The following is a 27,117-nucleotide window of genomic DNA, read 5'->3' on the forward strand; positions in this document are numbered from 1 at the left end:
CAGCCATCTAGTGGTACAAATGTTTTTGTTGTTTTTCAACGACACTGGTCTCAATGTAATTTACTTGTTTTCTACATGCTTAAAAAGGTTTTGGATTCAATATCTGCTTTAGACTATATCTTTCCATTAGACTACTACTAACTTTTGGCAAGTCTTGTTGAACCTGACACTTTACATCTGATTGGGTTAAAAATTAATCTGGGTCATATTTCATAGCAAAATAAAAAAAATAAGACATATTTTGTGTAAAGAAAATTAAGACTATGAAGACATTGTCACAGAAATGTTACTAAAAATAGGCTTCATTTTCAATATGCAATTTTTATTTCCCTTCTTTCATTTTTGTGGGGTGACATTTCTTTGTGTCACCCAGTTATTTTTTTTAGAAGTCTCTAATGGCAGTCAATGTGTAAATACATGTTTAATGTAGTTAACTTCACAAATACATCAGTGAATTCAGAATGCAAATATGCTCATCTCTTTACCACCATTGAAAATAAAAATTGTTAAAAAATTGCGTTTTTTTTATTTTTTATTGTTTCAATACACATAAAAAAGAAATAACAAGAAGTCTATTTCCTTGAAGATTCAAAAAAAGCAAATTATATTGCTGCCTTTCCATGCCTATAGGTTTCCAAGGTTAAGTCTTCAATTGGAGCAAGGGGATTACTTATAAACGTGAAATCTCTGTCCTTGTGCGTTCGTGAGATATCAGTGCACCACAGAATTGAGTGGTTCTGCCCTTATGTTGCCGAGATCTAGCGCAGAATCTGTCTCTTCATCGATTTCGCCGATTACAGCCCTTGAACACATAAACACAGCAGGTTGATGCCATGGACATTGATGTCTCACAATGCCAAACATTCATTAGAACTTATCTCTGAAGCATAAAAAATTCAATCATGCCTGCAATTGTTTTGCAAAATGTAAATAACAGAAACACTAGAAGGGACATTATACACATACACATTATCGCCTCTGACAATGTACAGTCCCAAAACCACCTGTTCAACACCCTGGGAAGAGCTAAACACACGCTCATGGCTCTCGTCCAGGATGAGATTGATTGTTTGATCGAAGCCCTTTAGCGTTCCCTAAGGACAAGAAAATAAGAGTCATAAAGACTTCTTTGTTACTGCACACAAATGACCTACACTCACGTTATTATACATGAGTATTACATTCTTACATGGAAGGCAGATTAATAGGGACTTTTTTTCAATACAATGCAAGTAAAGGGTGATTGAGACTAAACAATGTGCCTAATGTCTGTATTTCACGGAAGAAAAAAAAAGTCGGGGTAATGGTGAGTAAAGAATAACTGTGTCCCATAGATGAGAAACACTCACCACAATCATTCTACCATCGGAAGTGACTATGGCAACAGTCCCTGAAAAGGTACTGGTTAAGAAACTTTCAAAGGTTCACAGAAGACATCTGCACCATCAAAGCATCTATACCATTCGTGTATTCTAAAAATGTGCACAAGACCAGCAAATTAGATGGCCCTTTTATTTCTGCTGCCATGTATCTCTATTCAAGTGTTTACATCGTTGATCCAATATATGAATCCTGAAACATGACTAAGGGAGTTTGAACATGTTAGGTAATTACAAAGTGCCTGAAAATTGTCCAGGTCTCACTTGAATTACAATATGCAATTGCATACACATCAGATACAATATCTTTAACATATAGAGTATATATAGTATCTGATTTGTAAGGTTTATTTAATTCTCATATCGATAGTTTGAAGCCACATGGTTTAGTAGAATTCACTCTAAACCCTGTCTATATACTCCGATACTCTATATGCATATATATAAGGTTTATATGTAGTACTTTTACTTACTGTATGTAATCATATACACAATATACAACATATACATAGTTTATGCAGTAAACACACTGTAAATGATACACTATACACAACATATCTACATGTGCATGCAGTGCACACATTATCAGACACACAATTTGCATACATAGGATTACAGTATATATAGAAAAATACATATATACATTATGTGAATATACAGGGTGCAATTTGCCGGGGAGGAGGAGGATTTCCCTGCCTCTGCTTTAGATATCCCCCTTCTGGTCCTTAAATTTTGTCTCTGGAGGGGATCAATTATATCCGTTTCTAGTCAGACTGAATGCATATTCCATCAGTAGATGGTGCTATCAAGTAAAGCCCTATTTGGATGTGATTAGTTTTCCGGACAAATGTCTGACTGTGATAAATTACTGCAGACATCTGTAATGTTAACTTCTGATTCTCAAAGGATAAGGGATGTCTGTAGAGATCCCAGAGATTGTTGTGTAAACTCACTGCATTGACACACTGACGTCACACGTAAATAAAACATCAGAAAATGTATAGCTGTGCTGATTATCAAGAAATATTAAACATAAACATATGTTGTTGCTGGTTTGGGATTATTAGAATAAATTGATTGGAATACCTTAGTGAGCCTGTAATCCTATATTACACTCTTGAATTAAAAATATGGACAGTCCGTTCACGTTATGTATTTATTTATGACCCTTCCGAAACTATGCTTGTGTTGTGTAATAATTTCCCTTATCAAAAGAAAACATGCTGGTTTGTTTCTCTTTTTCATGGGTAAATAAACACATAATTGCATTAAATGCTTGAAAAAACATGCATCCATCCATACGCAACAGCCAGCGTTATCTTAAGTTGTGAAGTGTCTCTTTTTTTCTGGTATCTCCTTACATGACCAACATCTTCAGACACAGAGAACTTGAGAAGCAAGGATATTTAAAGCCAAGCTCACAGACAGCGCAGATTCACAAAATTTTAACCTTAACCTGGGATTATTTTATCAGGTTTTTAAAGAAGGTAAAAAACTCTGTCCATAAAAATAACTAACAGATGGCTGATGATCAAATCTGTTATTTGTTAGCCCTACAGCAAAATCCTGCCTGGCCAAAAAAAAAAAAAAAAAAATTGCATACTCTAATATTTCGTTTCACCTTTAGCTTTGATTACTGTGCGCATTCGTTGTGACATTGTTTCGACAACCTTATGCAATGTCACAACATTTATTTCCATCCAGAGTTGCTGGTCGAGATCTTGTATTGACGGTGGGAGAGTCTAACCACTCCGTAAAGTCTTCTCCAGCACATCCCAAATACTTTCAATGGGGTTAAGGTCAGGACTCTGTAGTGGCCAGTTCATGTGTGAAAATGATTCCTCATGCTCCCTGAACCACTCTTTCACAATTTGAGCCTGATGAATCTTGCCATTGTCGCCCTGGAAAATGCCCGTGCCGTTAGGGAAGAAGAAATCCATTGATGGGATAACCTGGTTATTCTGTACATTCAGGTAGTCAGCTGACTTCATTTTACTGCTGATTAATGTTATTGAGCGTAGACCTGATCAATTGAAGCAACTCCAGATCATAACACTGCCTCCAGAGGTTTGTACAGTGGGCACTATGCATGAGGGGTGCATCACTTCATGCGCTTCCCTTCTTACACTGACTCATCAGACCAGTTTTTCCCGATTAGCCTCACTAACAAGTGGCTTTCTTGTGGCCATACAGCTGTTTAATCCATACCTGCCAACCTTGGAAAAATGTTTTGAGTACCATCAGTGTGACGGGATGGGACACAGGGTTTGAGAGGAGGGGGGGTTCATATATTCTCAAATTTTTCAACATATAAATTGGTTGTGAAGAAAACAATGCAGTCACATATTTTTCAGAATAACTCTTTTAATGAAAAGACATATTTACATTTAGGAAGAGGTACTTTTTAATCCATAAGTAACTAATGCGCTAGTTTTCATATAAAATAAATACGTAACATAATTAGGTAATTTAGTTATTATTAACACAATAACGTAACACATGTAGGCTACGTTTCTCTACACTGAGAATGAATAAATAAACGCCTGTTTCTCCAGACTCGCGCTTGCCAGTCATCCATGATTTCAGTTTTAAAATCTTTGCTAACCTGCACATTATGTTGTGCTGAAGTGTTAAAGACTACGACTGGAAAGTGATATAGGTCTAAATTATGGCCGAATAATAATTAAGAACGAAGCAAAAATAACATACCATGTTTTGCTCAACAGGACATTGTTCTGTGTGCACTGCGAGTATAAGAGAGAAGCATGAAATCATCCTCCAGATAAACGCTTATTAAATAATTATGTTCATAATTATTTTTTTAAGTAATGATAGAAACAATATAACGCAAAGTGTAAATAAAATGTTTTTTGGGAATTCAATATTAACAGACTAGTTGACTATTATTTCCAGTGCTGACTAGCAGCAGCTGTACCATTTAGTCGACTAGTCTCGCACATCCCTAATTTCATATGTAAAAAAATAAATAACAAATATTCATCAAACATGAGTATTTTGTCTTACTGTACTGGCAGAGTTTTTATAATCAAAACAAGTGAAAAAATCTACCAGTGCTGAAGAAGTAATCCAAAGTAATTAGAATACATTACTGACCTTGAGTAATCTAATGAAATACATTACAAATGACATTTTACAGCATGTATTCTGTAATCTGTAGTGGAATATATTTCAAAAGTAACCCTCCCAACCCTGTCCACGACCACAGCATATGTCTTCTGACATGGTTGTTTAAGAAATGAGAAGCTGCACACTGAATCAGTTAGGGTTAAAAGAATTGTTGCCAGCTGAAACATATTAATCACTGCAATAATGATCCAATCATTATTGGCATCAACGGCGACTTTTTTTTTTTTTTTTTTTTTTGGCCAGGCAGTGTATTTGACAGCTTATCCTAATGCCTCCTGTTACTTGTTTAACATAATTTACAGTTAATAAGACAGTTAATTGTCAATACAGTTATTTTGATTAAATTAAATTCAGTTAAAATAATTATTTTCTGTGGTTTTAGTTTACAGTTTAAGAATTTTAGACTGCTTTTGATATAAATTACACCGTCGTCTGAATTTCTACATTAAAATTTGCATCTGGTATAAATAAATATATATATATATATATATATATATATATATATATATATATATATATATATATATATATATAAACCAGAGGGGGACATTTGAATATAAATCTCATAATTCAAATTTATATATATATATATATATATATATATATATATATATATATATATATATATATATAAACCAGAGGGGGACATTTGAATATAAATCTCATAATTCAAATTTATATATATATATATATATATATATATATATATATATATATATATATATATATATATATTATAACGCGATGATGACTATATCATGCTGAAAGCACGCGATAAAACTTGCTCTCGTGCCCACTGAAAAACAAAAACACAGCCATTAAAACGGCTCTAAAACAGCTTCCCTGTGCTCATGATGATATGCGTCAAAGGATACGGTTAATGTAACTCTCCAGGGCGGTAGACATCTCCACCGGGGCTCCACCAGTACAGCTTAAACGCAACGCATTCGTTCAGCTCCGGAAATGACAACGGATAAAAAAAGACAGCGGGTAGACTCTAGAAGTCGATGACCTATCTAGCTCAACGACAGGCAGTATTAGTCGATTGGGAATAAGCGAGTCTGTGATTTTGTTATTGTCCCGCAGATGGCGCACTCTAGAGGTTTCCAACCAGCAACTTTTGAGATAAGAATCAATTCTTGGTCAAAAGGCAAATTGTTCCAAGGTCACAGTGAGGGGCTATGGAAATACTGAGGATGGTGGTGATACTACTAGTGATTTGGTATAATATGATAAAGTACTGTCCACTTACTGTATCACAGAACAGAGATAGGATCAAATTGAAAAACCATCTCTGCAACAAAAAGAAGCTGGTTTAAAGGGATAGTTCACCCAAAAATCATTCACTCACCCTCATGCCACCCCGGATATGTGTGACTTTGTTTCTTTTGCAGAACACAAAGAAGACTTTTAGAAGACAATTTCAGCTCTGTAGGTCCATACAGTGCTTGTGAATGGTGACCAAAACTTTGAAACTTAAAAAACACATAATAGGGCTTTTCACACTTGAAAAGTTAATCCCAGGTAATTGTAAACTCCTGGTAAATGGAATTCTGGGTTCTCCTGTTTCATGTTTCACACTGTTCACACTTTACTCTGGGTTTTAATAAGTAATCCTGGGTATTCATGTTCTGATGTTTCACACTCTACATTCGTAAACCCCAGATTAACATACTTATTTGCATATTTGCGGCGTTAATAACAATGATTTTATGAATACAACTCGTGATGGACGCGGCAAGCAAATCAGCTCTGTTTGTCTTTTGTCTTCAGAAATATACCATGAAAACACGAAATACTGTCTCTTTATCATGCCAATTATTGCATTTGCCATCACTGTTCGATGCTTTAAAGGTTTCCCTCAGATGGAGAATGTGAACAGCATGAATATTTAATGAGGTAAGCACTGAGGCATTATTTGATTTGCTGTGTGTTGCTAAACAACTTTCTGAAATATTCAAACATCAAATCCTTTCACAATGTATAGCTTTGGCACCGCAAATGCAGTGATAACCCTGGGTAACTAAACCCCTTTCAAAATTACTAGTGTGAAACATTGGGTTAAAAGTGGGGTTTAGAACGACGTTAACCCGAGGTTAAGAGCAGTGTGAAAAGCCCTAATGGCAGCATAAAAGTAATCCATAAGACTCCAGTGGTTAAATTCATGTCTCCTGAAGTGATCTAATCTAGTTTGAATGAGAACAGACCAAAATATAACTCCTTTTGTAACTATACATCTTGCCATAACAGTCTCTAGGCACCATCATGATTTCAAGCTCGATCACACTTCCTAGTGCTTGACGCATGCGCAGAGTGCTAGATGGTGCTAGTAGAATGTAATCAAGCTTGAAATCATAATGTTGCCTAGGAGACTGAGATATCAAGATCTGGTCTGTTCTCACCCAAAACCAACTGGATCGCTTCAGAAGACATAGATTAAACCACTGTCATATGGATTACTTTTATGCTGCCTTTATGTGTTTTTTAGAGCTTCAAAGTTCTGGTCACCAATGACTTGCATTGTATGGACCTACAGAGCCAACATTTTCTTCTTAAAATCTTTGTTTGTGTTCTGCAGAAGAAAGAAAATCACACATATCAGGGAAGGCAAGAGGGTGAGTAAATTATGAGAATTTTTACTTTTGGGTGAATTATCCCTTTAAGCTGGTCTCCCAGCTTGACCAGCAAAAAAGTGCCCAAAACCACTTTAGACTGACCTGCTAAGGCTAGTTTTTGTTGTTTTTTCAGCAAGGATGGTACTTTGATAGCTATATACCATTATATTGAATGATTACCTATTCATATACCATAGTATTTACATGATACTCCAAGGCATTTGTAATAAGGCACAGAGAATCTCCAAAAAGCCATGGTATTACCATTGCACCATGTTTTAAAAAGCCAGGTAGTAAGTACTAACGTACTTTTTGGTACATTTTTGTTAGCGGATGATGTCAGTGACACATCAAATCACATACACACACACACACACACACACACACACACACACACACACACACACACACACACACACACATTTGTACATTTTCAGAAAAACATTGTTTAGTATGTTTTTTTAAGCTATTTGAATTATGGGGACACTAGAAATGTCCTCATAAACCACATTTATAGCATTATTCCCTTGTAATTACCAGTTTGTAACCGTAAACCACCCAAACCTGCAAACAGACACACACACACACATGCTGTTGTGTAATGCACAACACAAGCTATTGTCAAAGTTAATCATTCATGTTGGTATAAGGAACTGAACTTTAAGCATTAGAAGGGTGTCCAGGAAACCGTTGTGAAAACATATATGCAAATATATATATATATATATGTATTTGTTTCTGAATACCCTCTCTTAGGTTTCATTTACAGTTGTGGCAGTTTGTTACAGCCAATATGAAAGCAGACGACAAACTTCAGATCCTGAAATTCTTTCTGATGCTTATCAATTCATTCTTTGTGGTAAGCTAAATCATAGACAACATTATAGATCTGCTTATAATTGTTATTGACGATGATTTTAGGAGATATTTTTTGTTTTGTGACACTAGCTTCTTAGATCTTCTCTGACCCTTCATATAATGGTCATAGCTATAAAACATGAGGAATTGTCTTGTTGTTTTCTGCCAGCACTAATGATTTAAACATCTGCTCAAGCGATATGAAATATCTTATTTCAAATACAACTACATGTGCAAACAAGTAACACATTAATCTTGACAGATTCTTGGCATCAGCATTTTTGCATGTTCAGCTTGGATCTTTTTTGATAAGGACAACTTTATAAGTGTTATTAGCTCTGGTAAGTTTTCATAATAAAGTTTAAATCATACTGTTTTAACTCAAAGTACTATAGTACTTTTGCAATAACAATATACAGTGCAACTTCTTGTAATTTACCTCCAATAATTTTATGGACTAATGCCTTCTCCATTATCTCTCAGTGTAAATATGTCAATATTTCCTTCAGGCTGATTGAGGAGCATTAATACTTAATGAAGTATCTATGATCTCATAGGGAAGGAAGTAAAGCTTGTGGCTGGGGGACTCTTTGTCATTGGCCTAGTGGTTGTTGGTGTGTCCTTGCTGGGCTGTATTGGTGCGTGTTTAGAAAACAGATGTTTCATTATATTTGTAAGTATGACCATACTGTACATTTATGCACATTATGCAAAGATGCTGATTCCTAGTAAACCTTTTTCTATTAAAAACTAACTTTTGGTAAAGTTGGAATAACAGTTGTCTGTCAACATTTCCTTTTCTCCCTTTTGCAGTATCTGAGCTTCTTAATTGTCATTGTCCTGGGTCAGATCTTCATCACCCTGGTGCTTTTAATACAACAAAACTTGGCAAGTTAATACTGTTAATAATCTGTATTCTGTAATATTCTGGTAATGTTGTCAGGAGGAAACACAATTGATAAATGGACTTCATTTACAAATTAACAACAGCTATTCCTTAAAGCAGCTAAATCCTTATTACTGCAACCTCTAAGATTCTGCAAGCATATTGACTTACTTTAAGATTACTTTTTTAGATATAAAAAAAATTATCAGTTTATAAAATGGTGAGGTATCATGTCTAATACACATTTTGAAATTTACCAGATTAAGAGTTTATTGATGGAGAATGTGGATGAAATAATTGTGAATTATGGAGGAAATAAAACACAGACGTCGTGGAGGCTTTTGGACAGCGTGCAGAATTCTGTATGTGCATGATCTACCAATTAACAAAATGAATACTGATTATAAAAGAAGCATAGACTATGGAACCATTCCTCATCTGACAATTATCTATTGCTTACAAATGAGCTGTGCAGAATTACTATTTTGATAAGCATTTTTTTCTATAGGCAGAATGTTGTGGTAGAGTTACACCAAATGAATGGAGGAATAATACAGTTATTTGGTCCTTGAGTGGGACAGATATCTACCCCTGCTCTTGCTTCAACGGTACCTGCCCTGTAATCCTGAATGGAACACACAGCTTCGGAAATGGTTCAAACATCTATAAAATGGTAACATATGTTGCCTTTTTTCCCATCTTCTAAACCTTTAACTAATGGTCTCTTTGTTGTTTTAATTTGCACACTAAATACAATTTTGTGGTTATAGGGCTGTGAGAAAGTTCTGGGAAACTGGCTAGAAATGAATATCATTGTAATATTTGGAATGGACGGTGGGCTTCTTTTGATTCAGGTAAGAGAGACAGAAAGTATTAAAAGTGCATAAATGTTCAAGAAATAGTTATCCAATTAATGAAAGATCAAATAGAAGTCAGTTCCACACCACAGATGCTATTGATTGCCACAGAAAATTATTTTAAGTCGTATTTCAGTTTCATAAAAACAAACAAAACAATATAATAATGCACTGACAATGGAAGTATATAAGGCAATTATTGTACGTTTGCCCCATTGACTTCCATTGTTTTTTTAAAATTAATTAATTTATTTATTTTTTATCCCCGTTTCTCCCCAATTTGGCATGCCCAATTCCCACTACTTACTTGGTCCTCGTGGTGGCGCGGTTACCTCAATCCAGGTGGCGGAAGACAAGTCTCAGTTGCCTCCACTTCTGAGATAGTCAATCCACGCATATTATCACGTGGCTCGTTGTGCATGACACTGCTGAGACTCCCAGCATGTGGAGGCTCATGCTAATCTCCACGATCCACGCACAACTAACCACGTGCCCTATTGACTAATCGCGACCACGAGGAGGTTACCCCATGTGACTCTACCCTACCTAGCAACTGGGCCAATCTGGTTGCTTAGGAGACCTGGCTGGAGTCACTCAGCACACCCTGGATTCGTACTCGCAACTCCAGGGGTGGTAGTCAGCGTCAGTACACGCTGAGCTACCCAGGCCCCCATTGACTTCTATTGTACGTTTTATTATTTCCCTTATAATATTTCCCATAGCTTTCCATGCATTTTTATTGATACAGCTTAAAGGCATATTCCAAGTTAAGCTTAATCGACAGCATTTGTTGCAAAATGTTGATTACCACAAAAATAATTTCGACTTGTTCCTCCTTTTCTTAAAAAAAAGCAAAAATCTGGGTTCCAGTGAGGCACTTTCAATGAAAGTGAATGGGGCCAATCCTCAAACATTAAAATACTCACCGTTTCAAAAGTGCAGGCACAAGACAAGTGGTCGACTGATATGGGTTTTTCAATGGCCGCTGTTGACACCGATATCTAAAAGCAGGATGGCCGATGGTCTATATAAATGCCAATAACCATAATACAATTTAACAACAGCAAATCAAATTGTTCACAAAATTTCTAAAGTGAAACAAACACTTATTTTGTGCAGTATTTACTAAAATTTGCATAAACTAGAATAGAAAAAACAGAAAGTGTTGACTATCCATTGACAAATCTATTGGTAGATTTTGAAACCGACACAAGGGAATGTTAACACTTCTTTTCAAGTCAAGTGAAAAGTGAACACGGTTATCGGCTGATGCCGATAATCACAAAAATTGCCAAATATCGGGCGATTAATTGGCCAGGCCTGGCCGATATATCGGTCTTTAGCATTGCACAAGATCTAAGCAATATATGTGTTACCATGATTTTAGTGTGATAAAATAACTTGCTAACCTTATCTGTGTAAAGTTATATCTAATTTGAAAACTTTGCTGCCATGACGAAGTAACGGCGTAACCTCTGTAATCCTGCAAAAACAGTGATTTTTGCAACGTTACAGCTCAAATAATACCAGAGTTTTAAAAGAAGAATGTAAGTGCTTTTATAAAATTATAAGCTTCACATTTCAGTCTTTCCCTCCAAAAATCGGCCCCATTCACTTCCATTGTAAGTGCCTCACTGTAACCTCGATTTTTGCTTCTTTTAAATAAATGAGGGACGAGTCGAAAATATTTCCCACGGTAATCAACATTATACTACAAATGCTTTCGATTGAGCTTAACTTGTCATGAACCAAGAATATTCCATTAAGTAACACTGGATGATGCTGTCTTGCTATCATAGGTACTGCAGTTCATCTTTGGCATTTATTCCTATAAATGCATTGGCCGCAAAACGAGAGAGCTTCACCCCAGTAATCTGTTAAATGCCATGGAAGAGAGTCCTTCAATGGAGCCTTTAGACCAGCAGTGTAACACAGAAACCTATCAGCCTGAATTTCAAACCTGTAACCCGCAAACAGACAGCGGCTATGATCATGATGAATATGACCTTGGTAAATATGATCACGCTGGATATGATCGCAGTAGCTATAATCACAATGGATATGTTGCTGAGAATTATGACCAGTATAACAATCATGAATTTTTTGAACAGGGCGACAATCTAAGTTACAATAATCCTCATATTCTGCAATACACACCGAGCTACAATGGCAGTTATGATCAGCGGTATGTTCAAAATTACCCTCAGAGCTACAATGGTGATGATTACTGAAGCCAGATGCCTTTTCCCATGTAATCTAATCAGATTGGGATGGGCTAATTTGAGTGCTCTTTTAAAAATAGCACTCTTTACAAAGAGTAAGCTGTGACCTATGTCTGACCAAAGACACTTAAAACCTTCTCGAAAGTCCTTTGTTTTGTGCCACAGGTTGGGGTACTATGTTCAGTACGTTTAACAGGTAGTTAGTGCATGTTCCCAGGAGTATCATTTGTCATTTTAAGACAACCAGCATTTTAACAGAATTCATTCCAAACCTTTAAGGTCATATGCCTTAGTCCAATATATTTGAGAAAAGCCACATTTCAAGGTGACAATGACAGACAATGTACTAATTTTAAAGAAGCAGATTTTTAGAAATTTTCTATTTTATTTGAATGCCCCTTTACAAGTTTAGAGATATTGTATAACTGTAGAAGTGTAACAATATAAAAATACTGACCTGAAATCTTAACTGATACATTTTGAGATGATCCTCACATACATGCTGTCATCATTTTTAAATACTGTCATACATATGGAAAAATAAAAGATTTATTGATATGTAAAATAATAATTTGAGTTAATCTTTCTAAATAAGGAATAAAAATGGACCTGCTTTCTACTTAAACAATACAATTCAAAATAAACCTGTTTTATGTACAACCAATGGCCATGTCTATATCAGGCAACTCATCCTGGACTGTTTGTACTACAGACATGAATGATACCTCAAATTGTGTGGCTAGTTATTGTAAGTTTCTAAGCGATCAGACTTACATTTTTTGCCTGGCAGGTGAAAATAACAGGCAAAAAAATATCATAGAGACTTGAGGATTAACAAGGAACAATTAAACACACTGCGATTCAGATGCATGCGCAAGCGAACCATTAATCATCCTTTGCTTTTCATGCAATGGACTTTCCAGGGTCTTAACTCTGATATTCTAATGATCTGAAAGGTTGTTTAGTAAATCACTGCATTATTTTTTCACTCAGATCTGCTTTATGAGTCAAGTGATGATGATGTTGACATGGGGGGCTGGTAGCCAGACTGTTTAGTGTGTGTGAATGTATCTGTGTGTGTGTGTCGGAAGTCGGCGAGTCAAGAGTGGGTTTTGACTGAAGTATGATGGACGACACTCTCTATAGGCCATAAAGAGCGGCATGTCTGTCCGCATGAGAGGGCTCTTTGTTAAGATTGCTCTGCGGTTGATGATAGCCAGGCTGACATTACCGACCTCGTGCGGTTATGAGTTGGCAGTCATGCTTTACCACTACAGTTGACAGCACATGCATTGATAGAGACAAAGAGAAAGTTGCACGGAGGGGAGCTTGATATTTCCATGGCCAGTACCTGATTCCTGCTTGCAATAATGGAAGAATGATGCACTCAGACTGAGTCAACGAGGAATTTTCAGGACTGTTTGGGATACGCCGTGCCAGGGACCCAAAAACTCAACAGAGAGGTGTTGTTTTGGTTGTATTCTTGAAAGAAATAATATGCTAAAAGTTCTATCATTATTAACTAATCCTCATTTCATTTCAAACCCGTATGAATTTATTTCTTCTGTGAAACACAAAAGGAGATGTTTTGCAGAATGTTCAGCCTGCTGCAACGAAAGCACATTGTGACCACAGCCTGTCAAGCTCCAAAAATGACAACAAAAACAACATTAAAGTAGCCGTATCACTTATGCGCAGTGTTGGGTAAGTTTCTTTAAAATAGTAATCCACTACAAATGACTAATTATTCCTCTAAAATTGTAATCAGATGACTTAACCAATTACTAAATTGAAAAAGTAATCACATTACTAATTACTTTACTTTTAAGTTACTTTCTAAACCAATTTTCTGCTCAACAAATTCAAAATAATGTCCATTTTTCTTTCTTGTTCATTGTTACACACAAGTCATACACATAGCACCTCACATTTCTGCTTCACAACGACTCGTTACGGGGCCATAATTCATGCATTCTACATAATATATTAGCAATAAGCATTACCCTATAATATACTTAAAATAATACTATTTATTGAAAGTCAGTTACTGCAATCTGATTACAAGAATATAAAATGTAATGCATTAAACTACTTTATTTACTAAAATGTAATTAGATTACAGTAACTAATTACTTTGTAATTATATTACACTCAACACTGCTTATGCGCTATAATATTACAAGACTTCTGCACTTCTAGACTGTTGGAGCTGCCAAATGCATAAATAAATCATACAATAACTCTGTAGGAGGAACAGACTGAAATTTAAGTCATAATTAAAACCATGCAGGAAATGTAAGAGCAGCGTAGTTCTGGGAAGACTAGCAGCTGTACATCATCGCACCATTAGCTAGGTAACTCCTAGCCAATCACATGTAAGCCATTGCTTTATAAGTCTGCTCACAATCTATCACATTGCTGTTTCAGTGTGCTAACAACCTCCACCACCCCACCACCACCAGTTGAGTCCCGTCCTGCACGGGGGTAGGCTCCTCGCCCCTGCCTCCTATCTCCGACAGGATATGACGGTTCCGAGTACAACTTCTTCGGACCGCCAGACGGGGCTTACGCCAAAGAGAGACATTACAATTTCTATTTTATATTCATCAAATAAATGTCATCTTGAATTTCACTCAAGTCTGCGAGTCTTCCTGATAGAACCAGTGTCGTCATTTACGTTAAACCTGATGCAACTTTTATGGTGACTTTTGGTTGTTTTTGGAGCTTGACATCCCCTGGTCACTATATGCTTTCACTGTATATGCAAGAGCAGTTAAAACCATTTATTTGCATTTGGAAGAACAAGTGGGTGAGTAAATGAAGACAGTTTACATTTATGAGTGAACTATCCCTTTAAAAAACAAGTGGTTTTTCCTATTCTGATACACAGTTATATTCCTATGCAGTTGGCCTATCCGATATTGTTCATGTCATTACATAACTCTTGTTTAGCTACAATGAGCAGAAAAACAGACACATGGAGAGAATGAGAGAGCGATGCTATATAAAGTAAGAATGAATTATGGGTTATGAGCCATAATGTTGTTACATGTCTATCGTGTGAGCTCCTTTCTCATGCTCTCTGGGTCTCCTCATATTGTCATGAAAACAAGCAGCTTTTGTTGTGCTGCCTGAGTGTGCCAGCATGTTTTTATGTGTGTACATGGCCAAAATTAGTTAATAGAATGTGTTTGGAAACACACATGGACTCATGAGCTGAATTGCAGACCATTCATAGAAGGACAGAGATGTCTTCCAGTATAACTGAACACCATGGAAGGTGCGTGTGTGAAAAATAATGTAAGTCCATACTCTATACATTGTTCATTGTACATATTAGAAAGTTAAAGCTACTAAGTGGATCAAACAAGGGGCACAATACACATAACCAACGCCTAGTGTACAAATATTTGGTCTCATTCACTAACTATGTAAAGACAATATATGTACAAAATCTGTGCTAACATTTTCAAAAATTTGCACTTACAATATTTCTAAATTTAGGAAAAGATTTAGAATCAACTCAAATAACTCACCCAAAGTTCACCCGAAAATTACAATTCTGTCATCATTTACTCACCCTCATATCGTTCCGAACCCCTTTGACTTTCTTCCGTAGAACACAAGATGAGATGTTAGGTAAAATTTTAGTTTCAGTCACCATTTACTTTTATTGGATTTGTTTTTTCATATAGTGACAGTGAATAATGACTCCTAAACAGAATCTGCTGTATTCCATGGAAGAAAGAAAGCCATACAGGGTTGGTGAATATATAAATATATATATATGTATAGACTCACTGAGAACTTTATAAGGAACACATGTACACCTATGTATTCATGCAATTATCTAACCAGCCGATCGTGTGGCAGCTGTGCAATGCATAAAATCATGCAGATATGGATCAGGAGCTTCAGTTAATGTTCACATCAACCATCAGAATAGGGGAAAATGTTGATCTCAATGATTTGGACCATGGCATGATTGTTGGTGACAGACGGGCTGGTTTGAGTATTTCTGTAACTGCTGATCTCCTGGGATTTTTATGCGAAACAGTCTCTAGAGTTTACTTAGAATGGTGCTAAAAACAAAAAACATCCATTGAGCGGCAGTTCTGCGCCCTTATATGGAGAGGGTTTGGATGTGTATTACACTAATTATTTACACTCTCCCTTATATAGAATACTGTTGTGAATCTGGCAGAAGCTTTTCTCCACACATAAAGTTAGAAAGAACACTTGTATGCGATTATTAATAAATGAGACCCAATGTTACATCCACTCTCTACGGAAGAGAATCTCTTTACAGATATGGATCTATGGCTTCCGGGTCCTTTTCATCAGTATCTGGAAATAAGACAATAAATGAGTTTGAAAACACCAAAAATCTCATAACTACTGTTCATCAAATGTATTCTAGACAAGCAAGCGCTCTGTTTCAAAGAGGTTTTGTGGTGCAACATAAACTGCCATCCTCAGGGTGCTGGCACAAAAAAGCCATTTATCTTCCGCTCAGAGGCCTGATGGACCAGTGGCTTTCCTCAAAGCCTGCGAGCTGCCGCGGGCATTGCAGAAAATGCCTCTCTGCCACTCAGCACGCTCATCAAAGAGCCACACTTCCTGCCGGATGAAGTCATAATGGTTTTCCCATAGCTGTTTTATAGGATAGCATCCTGTAGTAACAGTCTCTCATTGATTGGTTAAGCCCAACACAAGTTGAGATTTGCTTCTTCGGCTCAATGTTTTTGTGGTTAGCAGGTAAGGCTTGATGAGTAAGTCTACACAGTTTTGTGTTATAATAAATAATCCCTTTGTAATGCTCTTGTTTGCCCCATGGCACAATGATAATATTCCAAATGTCCCATTTCCTTCATTGTCCGCTTCATAAATCCAGAGATTTCCATTAAAAATACTGCAGTTTCCTTAGATCCCCTCATGCATTTTAGATTAGACCTCTGTATCTCCAGACCCTAAAGAATCCAGCCACACCCTGTGAGGATACCATATGGCAATGAATAAATGGGCTTTGTTTGGTCTTGTTTACAAGCTAACAGACAAAGTCTTGTTGGTACTAAAATATTCATCATCATCATCAGGAAGCAGTTAAACACTGGTACCTGTCTTGTTCACTGTGAGGGCTGGACAGAGGGTCCCCTCGTGCAGCTCCACTGAGAGACTCTGTGTGAACATGCATATCTCCAGGCTCAGGGCCGCTTTCCGCAACTCTGTTGTGGAGCTCATCTAAACTGAGTGCTGTTTCATGACTCCTTTGTGGACAATAGCCTCCTTTTCTGAATACCTGCAGATTGAGTAAACTTTGATGGATTGCACATGCATTTTCGTTCACACTTCACTTCACATTCGACGTGACAGTCAAAGGCGTTCTAGAAGAACAATGCAAAAATTACAGAAATGTCATTTTATGGCTTTAGGGCTGGCTAATGAGCGTGACGCAGCAAAAAACTAAAGTGACAGGGGAACAAAGGTATATTTTGTAAGCTTGGGACATGGGACAAAATATGTATTTTTTTATTTTTTTTTCCTGTCATTAAATTTTTTTTCTTTTGACACATGGGCGTAGCAGGAAATTACTAGCATCACTAGAAAAGCTAACTGGCTGAATTTAACCCTTAAATGCATACCTCAGGTCTTTAGTGACCCAGGACCTCATTCCAACCCCTGTACCTCATTCATTTTTTGGAATTGTGCCCACACCTCTTTAGTATTCCTCAACCTTTCTCTTCTGAATAGTGTTAAAAAAAAAAAAAAGTGTATAGGGTCATTAAAGTCCCAATTTTCTGTGTGAGAATGGCGATTTAAGTATCCCATATGCATCTACAAATACATATTATACATGCTATTTCTTACTGAAGGTGGCGATGTTGTTTCAGTGATTGACTTGGTTTACATTTGACATTGCTATTTGATGAAGAAAAAAACGTGGAGGTAAACTATAGCAAGTACAACATATGAACAGTATGATATGACTATTGTCTTTTGGGTGTACTTTGAACAAATCGTTCTCGTTCACTTCCATTAGCCACTTTTCCACCATCGGGCCAAACCGTTCAGAGCATGGTACGGAACGGTTACTGAAGCATTTCCACTTGAGCACAGTTTGGCACGGCACGGAATTCTCAACACGGTTAGCTAACCACACTCAACCATGCTGGTTGAATGGCTTAAGTACGTGGCGACTCACAAACGACAATTTGTCAATGCCAAGGTAACTTATAGTGCTTTTAGTTGTTTCTAGCTTGCCAAGTTGGCTAATAGTTGGCTGGAGTTAATAAAAAATACTGTATATATAGCATATCTTTATGATTTTATGATGATGGTTTAACTAGTATTGTAGCATACATAATTTTTTTTACACACCTTTGTAGTCAGGTAAGCAGATTACGAGCATAAAATCAAAATATATCAATATATTCTCATATACAATTTTCATATAATACTTATAAAATATTTTGTCACTAAATATCTTTTTTAGCTGGTCTGGAAATTTTTACCTGTCTGCATGTTCGTGTCCGGTGGCATACATGAGCCCTCGTGATGATAAACCTCTCGCCTTTTTGTCTTTGCTTTCCTTTTTGCAACATGGTCCGTTTCTTTTCTGTGTATTAGCAGAGTAAAACCAGGGAAAATAAGCCGTTCTAAAAACTGGAACATGTGATCATCCTCCATAGCGCACTTGCTCCAATGTTTACCTTTCACGGCGTCAATACAGACGGATCTGTTATGGACATTGTCCTGATTTCACTGCACCACAGTGGAAAAAAGAAACTGTAACCGCAGCAACTGGCCCGGATCAGCACGGAACGGTACGGTTTTGCGATGAGAACTGTTCGGCTTGATGGTGGAAAAGCTGCTATTGTTTAGTTCATGAATGGCTACGTAATTCTTAAAGGAATAGTCCGGGTTCAATACAAGTTAAACTCAGTCAACAGCATTTGTGGCATAATGTTGATTACCACAAAAAATTATTTTGCCGTGTCCCTTTTTTCTATAAAAAAAAAAGCAAAAAATCTGGGTTCCAGTGAGGCACTTACAATGGAAGTGAATGGGGCCAATTTGTAAATGTTAAAATACTCACTATTTCAAATTATAGCCACAACACTTAAACAATATGCATGTTAACATGATTTTAGTGCAATAAAATTGTTTACTAACATTTTCTGTGTAAAGTTATATCCAATTTTACAACTTTACAATGACGAAATAATGTCAACAAACCCTAAAATGACTGTAAAAATGATGATTTAAACAACTTTACAGCTCAAATAATACATGTGTTTTAACAGAAGAATCAATGTAAGTGCTTTTATATAATGATTAGTTGTATAAAATGATTGGTTATTAACATTATGCAACAAATGCTGTTGACTGAGTTTAACTTGTACTGACCTCAGAATATTCTTTTAATGAATCAGTGAACGAATCTGAATGAATCTCTTTGGTGAACAGACTCAAAAGAATTAAGTCACAGGAATGAATCGAATTCCCCACCACTAGTTTGAAACAATCATGCAGTCTCAATTCATTAATTTATTTAGGTGAATGCTATAGGGGTGTGCAGCGAAGCCATTATCTGTATTTGTATCTGTATCTGTTCATATGCCAAAACGATCTGTATCAGTCTCTGCATTCGGAATAAACCGGAAATGCGCCCATTTTTAAGTGTTACTTTAACATTTATAATTTCTGTTAATAAAATATGCCTTATATATGCCTTTTCATAATAATAGCCTAATAATAATAATAATAATAAGTATGATTATTATTATTATACAACTATTATTTATCTTTTTTTTCTTACCAGATGAAGCTGAATTTGTAGGCTAAATTAACTGTGGAATATGTTAACTGTAGTTTCTCCTGGTATTTCAGATATTAATATCTGCATGAAACTGAATTTTCATTTGTCTGTGCATGTATAACAACATTATTCTGGAGGCAAGAGGTGTCAAGCAAAATGTGAAATGTCAAGCACACATTTCACAGTGAATAATAAATACAAATTCAAACATAAAAAATAATTAAAATAAAATCAATATATCCTACAAACAGATAAAAGTCCTGTAAATCTACCACAATAAGATAAGACCATTATTTAGTTAATAATAATAATAATAGTGTAAAGTTTATATAGGGCACTACCAAAGGTAGCACAGTTTAAAGAAGAAGAAAAAAAAGACGGAGAATGTTTCAGTTTCTTCAGTTTACATAAGGAGGAATATTCCTAATAGATGAATACTCTAGAGCATTTAAATCTTTATGGAGCATTTAATTAGTCAAGACCGCGCCCATCCGATCTGAAATCACACTGTGCGCATTTTCATTCATTAGGTTTACACTTTAGAAAAACTGGATGCACAGATTAATAAATTCTTTGTAATTTTGGATATGTTAATTTAAAATGTCGCTTTATCCTTTTGCTTCTTGGATAATCAGTCAAATTAATATTTTTTCTATTATTCGGATGAATCCGTTATTCATTTTGAAGTCATTATTCGTGCCTTTCCAAATAAGGTATTCGGCTTCGGGCACATTCCTAGAAAGCTAGATTTGTGGATATTTACAATATTTGACATATTTTTGTATCTTGCAATGGTGTCATATGTAAAAGTGTTCAGGGTTGGGGGGGTTACTTTTTAAATATATTCCACTACAGATTACAGAATACATGCTGTAAAATGTAATTTGTAACGTATTCTGTTAGATTACTCAAGGTCAGTAACGTATTCTAAATACTTTGGATTACTTCTTCAGCACTGGTAGATTTTTTTCACTTGTTTTGACTATAAAAACTCTGCCAGTACAGTAAGACAAAATACACATGTTAAAAATACATTCTCTGAAAAACCTAAATATCTTATGCAGTGTTGTTTTTAAAACAAGATCAATCAAATTGATCTTGTTTTAAGAATTTTTAGATATTTTTACAGGAAAACAATTAAAAAATTATTATCAAGAATATGATTTTTGCCCTAATATCAAAGGTCTTACTAGAAAAAAAGAAATTATGATCTAACATGAATTTTCTTGATAAAAAAAATATGATCGTGCCTGGTAACATGTATATGTAAAATGGCTAGAAATAGCGATTTAGTTTAGCGTAAAGCTGACAATTTACACAAGGTTTATTTCTATTTCTTCTGCTCCAAACTTACTTCAAACTAACTTCTCTGTCTGCTCGTATGAATGTAACACATCATAAGAAAGTGTTAACCGCTGTTCAAATGCACTTTGGATCGCATCATTTATATGTATAAATGTTTTCCATCTGAAAGGACTAAATATTAAATGAAACAAATGACAATAAAATGCAAAGTAATCTCTTCAGTAATCAAAATACTTTTTGAATGTAACTGTATTCTAATTACCAATGATTTAAATTGTAACTGTAGTGGAATACAGTTACTTATATTTTGTATTTTAAATATGTAATCCCATTACATGTATTCCGTTACTCCCCAACCTTGACAGTGTTAAACCCATACTGAGTGTGATAGGCAAGAAAAAACTTTTTGAGGAAGTGGAGAAAGCAGGAGGTTGCACACAAAAGTAGGTGAATACCTCTGAACATGTTGAAAAGATTATTCCAAAATAATTCCATGATCCTTTGATGTGTTTCCCCATGTCTAAAGAATCAGTGAGATTGCAAACAGCAAATAGCTTCAAGAATGGCACTAACTCACCATTCTGACAGTAAGAACCAGGACCGCCACACTGGGGATGATGAACAGTGCCAAGAGCCCGTGAATTGCTCCGTTTATTCCATTCTGTTGTCTGCTTTGACCTACAGTACCAGAACAATAAAGCACATTTCCTGTTAAGTCAACTCTTTTGCATATATGCTTACTATCACAACACAATGAGTGCTACATTCCTGTCTTGCCAACAGAAGATACTGATTTATCTGCAGTTTTGTGTGTTGTGCACACATATGGCCACATTTTGTTTCAACAAACCCGTGAGGCCAACACGGATTCTGAGCCTGTTGAACTCATAAAGATTTGCAGATTTCCACTGAACTGGAATTCGCTTTACTGATAAAGTTCTACAAAACCTCTGCCCTTTGCAGGTTCATTCATTTAATGTGTGTAGTACGTTCTGCTCCACTTACCACATTTTACCATGTTAAAATCCAAAATGCAGAGTTTTTCCCAAACAAAGTCTGCAAATTCCATTTAAAATCAAGTTACTTACATTTTAAACGCAATATGGCTAGTTATTTTGGCTAATAAAAATATTTCCAAACGAAACTACAAACTGAATCAATGGTCAAGCAGATTTACAGTCTGACAGTCTTGTGGTGGACTTCAGGAGAAAAGACAGAGAACACAGTCCCATCACCATCAATGGAGCACCAGTGGAGAGAGTCAGCAGCTTCAAGTTCCTGGGTGTCCACATCACTGAGGAACTCACATGGTCCGTCCACACTGAGGCCGTTGTGAAGAAGGCTCATCAGCGCCTCTTCTTCCTGAGACGGCTGAGGAAGTTTGGAATGAACCGCCACATCCTCACAAGGTTCTACACCTGCACTGTAGAGAGCATCCTGACTGGCTGCATCTCCGCCTGGTACGGCAATAGCACTGCCCTCAACCGCAAAGCCCTGCAAAAAGTGGTGCGAACTGCCAGACACATCATCGGAGGTGAGCTCCCTCCTTCCAGGACATATATACCAGGAGGTGTGTAAAAAAAGCTCAGAGGATCATCAGAGACTCCAGCCACCCGAGCCATGGGCTGTTCTCACTGCTACCATCAGGCAGGTGGTATCGCAGCATCAGGACCCGCACCAGCCGACTCCATGACAGCTTCTTCCCCCAAGCAATCAGACTTTTGAACTCTTGATCTCTCACGATCAATATACATCAGCACTGCACTTTATTAATCTTACACTGGACTGTCATAAATTATATTCTCTCTTAAAAACACACTGGCAACTGACTATCAACTGACAGCCTGAATGTCAATACAGTACAATACAACCCACTGTATATTGTATATATACTATTTTTATTGTATAATGTGTATTCTATATTGTGTGTATTGCATACTGTACATTGTATATTATTATTTGTATATTGTATTGTGTGTAATTATGTGTATATTAGATTTTAAATTGTGTTGTAAATCTGATGTTTATTGTAAATTGGTATATATGTCTCATCACTGTCATGACTGCTATGTTGCTCGGAACTGCACCCAAATATTTCACACACTATTGCACTTGTGTATATGGTTGTGTGAAAATAAAATGATTTGATTTGATTTGAATGCTGCAAACACAGAAAAGCGGAGTGATACAAACAGTGAAACATCCTATTAACTACTAAATATCAGCACTTTTGAAATACTGTTGTCCAATCAGATTAAACGACTGAAACTAACTGATGATTAAAAAATATACATCATATGCATAACAATACACAATATTTAGCACATTCACCTGGTGTGAAAGGTGGGGCTGCACGGGTTTGGCAAGGAGGAGGCACACAGTGATGAAACTCGCCAGGCGTGGACCCAGCCGCTGTAAGTACCTCTTTAACATGGGTAAAGTATCGTCTAGTGGGCCATTTAACCCTTCTGTAGTGACAATTGAATGTTTGCATGGTGACCTCCTATGGAAGACATACAATGCATGGATATTTGACTGCCAAAACATTTCAGTTCCATAGAACATGAAGTGCGACATAAAAATGAGAGGAAATTACCAGCTCCTCTCTATCCAGTGTGAAACGAAAGCCCTGCAGCATGGTTAGAAATATGGTAATGTTTGATTTGTTCATGGACAGGTTGTCAAATTTGAGGGATAGTGCCTTTAAACTGCTTTCAACTGGAAACAGGTTCAGATGTAGCCAGCAAGCTCCACCCTTAAACATTAGAAAAGGAAAGTAATCAGGCAACAATCTTGCAACCTTCACAAACCACAACAATGTGAACTGTTAATGTTTTATTTGCAGATGCACCAACATTAAGGGTGCAGATCCAAAGGTCTGGGATCACATTGAGAATCTGGTATTTAAATTAGATTTTTTAACCTGGAAATAAACAGAAAGATTTAGGTTTATTTTTGTTTTTAAAACAAAGAAACAATATAGTGTTTAAAAAAAAATAATTATATATAGATTCTGCACTATTTCTACGGTAGGTCACTAATTAAACAGGCACATTTGTGACTCTGACCATGTTAGCTCTTTGTACAGAAGGTCAGAAAGGGCAGATTTCCTTACTTCAATTGAAGTAAACAAAAAACACTCTTTGGAATATTCTTAAATCATGTTGAAATAACATGGATTATCACATTTTGCACAAACTTGTGGAGTCCATGCCAGCTCAAGGGCATGCTGTTAATAAAGCAAAAGAGGGACATACTAAATACTAACACATTTTGAAATTCATGTTAATTTTTAAATTCAAAATATTTATTTTTTTACTCAAGTTGTCATGTTGATAATATAAATTGTAATGAAATTGTTGTATTAAATTGGTCTCAGACTTTTGGACCCCACTGTATGTTATTGCAGACATAAAATGGCAAGTAAATACATTGAATACATGAGAAAAATGTCAATAAAAGCAGCAATTATTGTTAACCACGTTATCAAAAATGACCATTTGTAACTCTTACCACGTCCTTGGGAATGAAATCCAGAGGTATTCTGTAGTCATTGGGAATGTTCCCACTCTAATTATGATTTTGGAAGAAAATAAAGAAATAAAGAAATGGCCCTGATTAGTTTCTAAACAGTGTGGCATGCAGTCTTATGCAATGTAGTCGTTTTCTAAAAGAAAAGCCAAGAAAGGAATGCAGTAATGAAACCCTGTTGCGCATCTTACCAGTGTTTCCAGCGTGGCAATATCATCTGTTAAAGGGCTTCTGAAAACACCCGAGCACGTCACAAGCCCAGAAAAAAGCAATACTAGTACACAAGTGCCCTCTCCAATCTATAACGACAACAACTCCGTCAGAGTAAGTACAAGAGAAGCGCATAACGCGTAAAAGCGCACTGCTATCCAAGCGGGACCCAAGTATCACAGGATACATAAAAAAAAAAAAAAAAAAAAAAAAAAAAAATCTCACAAGAAAAACACCTGAAAGTGCATCAGAAGTACTTATAATTTGTTTTAGAAACTCAGCTAAGCCACGGCGCGTTTGCTTACGCGGTGGGTGTGTGCGCGTGCATGCGTCTCCGAAAACGCTTGTACTCACCTTAACCTCCCTCATGTGGAACATGGGAATATTAAAAACAAATCAGTTGTGTCTCGTTATTTTCTTCGCTTTCCCTGACAGCGGAATGCAGGCATGTTTCCGCCTGTACATATAATGACAGGACAGAGATCGGTGGTTTTGGCGTGTCTGTCTCCTCCGGACCCGATGGAGAGCATGGCGTGCTCAGCGCGCGGCGCCTGTGCGCAATTCTGCCCCGCGGCGCTTCTGTGAACTCAGTGGGGGCGGATGGACTTGTCCTCTGCGTTTAAGAGAGGTAGGGCGCTTTGACTCACTTTTACTGTGTAAAAGAGAGAAAACTATTCAAGTGAAGTTGCATGACTCATTCAGAACTCAATCACAAGGGCCACATGGGAGTTTCGTGTGTGTGACACCTACAAATTAATTGAACTTCTTCGGTCAGAGGGCCGTTACTTGCGATTTTAGGATTAACTTCATCATAGCATACATTAGAATGTCCATGTTAGACTATATGTAATTAAAATTAATTACCATATAAGCAATTACATATTAGGAGATCAAAAAATAAAGTACACATTTGGTATATTAACACATAGGTAATTACTGTGTGCCTATGGAAATACATAATACATTGAAGACTACTGTAATATAAAATTTGACTGTAAGTTGTTAACTGCACTTATGTACTACTATTATTATATAGGTGTTCCGGTAACACTTAACAGTAAGGTCAGTTAACATGAACTAACAATGAACAAATAGGCTACTTTTACAACGCTCATCAAAGATACTAAATAAATAAATAAATTTAGAAATGGTTTATGTTAACATAGTTAATGCATTATGAACTAACATAAACAATTGTATTTTTTATAAGTTAACATTAACCAAGATTAATATATGCTGTGAAATATATCGTTAATTGTTAGTTCATGGTGCCTAATGCAGTTAACAAATACAACCTTATTTTAAATGGTTACCGACTTTCTAATCTAAACAATGCATGCAAACCGATAGTAGTTCACACAAAAATGAAAATTCTCTCATTTACTCACTTTCATGCCATTCCAGATGTGTCTTTCTTTCTTCTGCTGAACACAAACCAAGATTTTTAAAAGAATATTTCAGCTCTGAAGGTCAATACAACGCAAGTGAATGATGGCCAGAACTTTGAAGTTCCAAAAATCACAAAGGCAGCATAAAAGTAATCCATACCACTCCAGCAGTTTAATCTTTCTTCTGAAGCAATGCAATCACTTTGGGTGAGAAACAGATCAATATTTCAATCCTTTTGTTTATTTATTTTTAACCATAAATCTCCATGTTCACTTTCAGAATGTGAAAGTGAAAGTGGAGATTTATAGTAAAAAAGGATTGAAATCTTGATCTGTTTCTTACCCACACCTATCATATCATGTCTGAAGATATAGATTTAAACACTGGAGTCTAATGGATTACTTTTATGCTGCTTTTAGAAGCTTTAAAGGTCTAGTCACTATTCACTTGCACACTTCACTTGTATGGACCTACAGAGCTGAAATATTCTTCAGCAGAAGCAAGACATACTCTTCTGGGATGACATGAGGGTGAGTAAATGATGACAGAATTTTCATGATTAGGTGAACCATCCCTTTAAATAGGTTAAGGGATTATTCAACTGCACCAACGTATCCAGTTATATTTTACTAAACTCAACTCTATAATGAAGCATACAACCAGGTTGGACTGTATTAAATACAACTCTTGTTTTTATAACTAAATTAACTAACTATAATGCAGCATACAATCAGGTTGAAATAGACTAAATACAACAGTCTTATTATGACAAATTTGACTAACTATAATGAAGCACAGCCAGGCTGGACTGTATTAAACACAAGTGTTAAGTTATTCTGAAGCACACAGCCAGGTCGAACTCTAAGTACAACTTTAGTTATACAAACTAAAAACAACCT

General features: G+C 36.2%; 3 protein-coding genes and 1 long non-coding RNA gene across 6 annotated transcripts; 2 read left to right on the forward strand and 2 right to left on the reverse strand.

Annotated features, from left to right (window-relative positions):
* Window positions 1-301: 301 nt before the first annotated feature.
* Window positions 302-5,519, reverse strand: LOC127435160 (U6 snRNA-associated Sm-like protein LSm8). The gene is made up of 4 exons (XM_051688391.1): window positions 5,402-5,519; window positions 1,350-1,390; window positions 967-1,094; window positions 302-802 (listed from the first exon to the last, which is right to left on the reverse strand). The coding sequence occupies exons 1-4, from the start codon at window positions 5,430-5,432 to the stop codon at window positions 712-714; spliced, it is 291 nt and encodes a 96-aa protein (XP_051544351.1). The 5' UTR covers window positions 5,433-5,519; the 3' UTR covers window positions 302-711.
* Window positions 1,378-2,687, forward strand: LOC127435161 (uncharacterized). Its single transcript, XR_007896137.1, has 2 exons — window positions 1,378-1,467; window positions 1,607-2,687. It is a non-coding gene; the product is annotated as an uncharacterized LOC127435161 (long non-coding RNA).
* Window positions 5,520-7,805: 2,286 nt separating the features above from the next.
* LOC127435491 (CD82 antigen-like) lies at window positions 7,806-14,596 on the forward strand. 3 transcript variants are annotated; one of them, XM_051689037.1, is made up of 10 exons: window positions 7,806-8,000; window positions 8,262-8,340; window positions 8,557-8,672; window positions 8,813-8,887; window positions 9,146-9,247; window positions 9,394-9,558; window positions 9,656-9,739; window positions 11,542-13,427; window positions 13,545-13,668; window positions 14,392-14,596. In XM_051689037.1, the coding sequence occupies exons 1-8, from the start codon at window positions 7,935-7,937 to the stop codon at window positions 11,971-11,973; spliced, it is 1,119 nt and encodes a 372-aa protein (XP_051544997.1). In that variant the 5' UTR covers window positions 7,806-7,934; the 3' UTR covers window positions 11,974-13,427; window positions 13,545-13,668; window positions 14,392-14,596. The 3 variants fall into 3 exon arrangements, with proteins under 3 accessions (XP_051544997.1, XP_051544998.1, XP_051544999.1); XM_051689038.1 differs by lacking the exon at window positions 9,146-9,247 and having other exon boundaries at window positions 8,813-8,891; window positions 9,398-9,558; XM_051689039.1 differs by lacking the exon at window positions 13,545-13,668 and having other exon boundaries at window positions 11,542-11,752.
* A 1,689-nt stretch (window positions 14,597-16,285) lies between these two features.
* Window positions 16,286-25,367, reverse strand: LOC127434943 (uncharacterized). Its single transcript, XM_051687991.1, has 8 exons — window positions 25,184-25,367; window positions 24,811-24,918; window positions 24,602-24,658; window positions 23,685-23,843; window positions 23,420-23,591; window positions 21,666-21,766; window positions 17,082-17,263; window positions 16,286-16,954 (listed from the first exon to the last, which is right to left on the reverse strand). The coding sequence occupies exons 1-8, from the start codon at window positions 25,205-25,207 to the stop codon at window positions 16,912-16,914; spliced, it is 846 nt and encodes a 281-aa protein (XP_051543951.1). The 5' UTR covers window positions 25,208-25,367; the 3' UTR covers window positions 16,286-16,911.
* Between the last annotated feature and the right edge of the window lie 1,750 nt (window positions 25,368-27,117).

This window comes from Myxocyprinus asiaticus, chromosome 45 (genome assembly GCF_019703515.2).
Source record: "Myxocyprinus asiaticus isolate MX2 ecotype Aquarium Trade chromosome 45, UBuf_Myxa_2, whole genome shotgun sequence".
Taxonomy (NCBI): Eukaryota; Metazoa; Chordata; class Actinopteri; order Cypriniformes; family Catostomidae; genus Myxocyprinus; species Myxocyprinus asiaticus.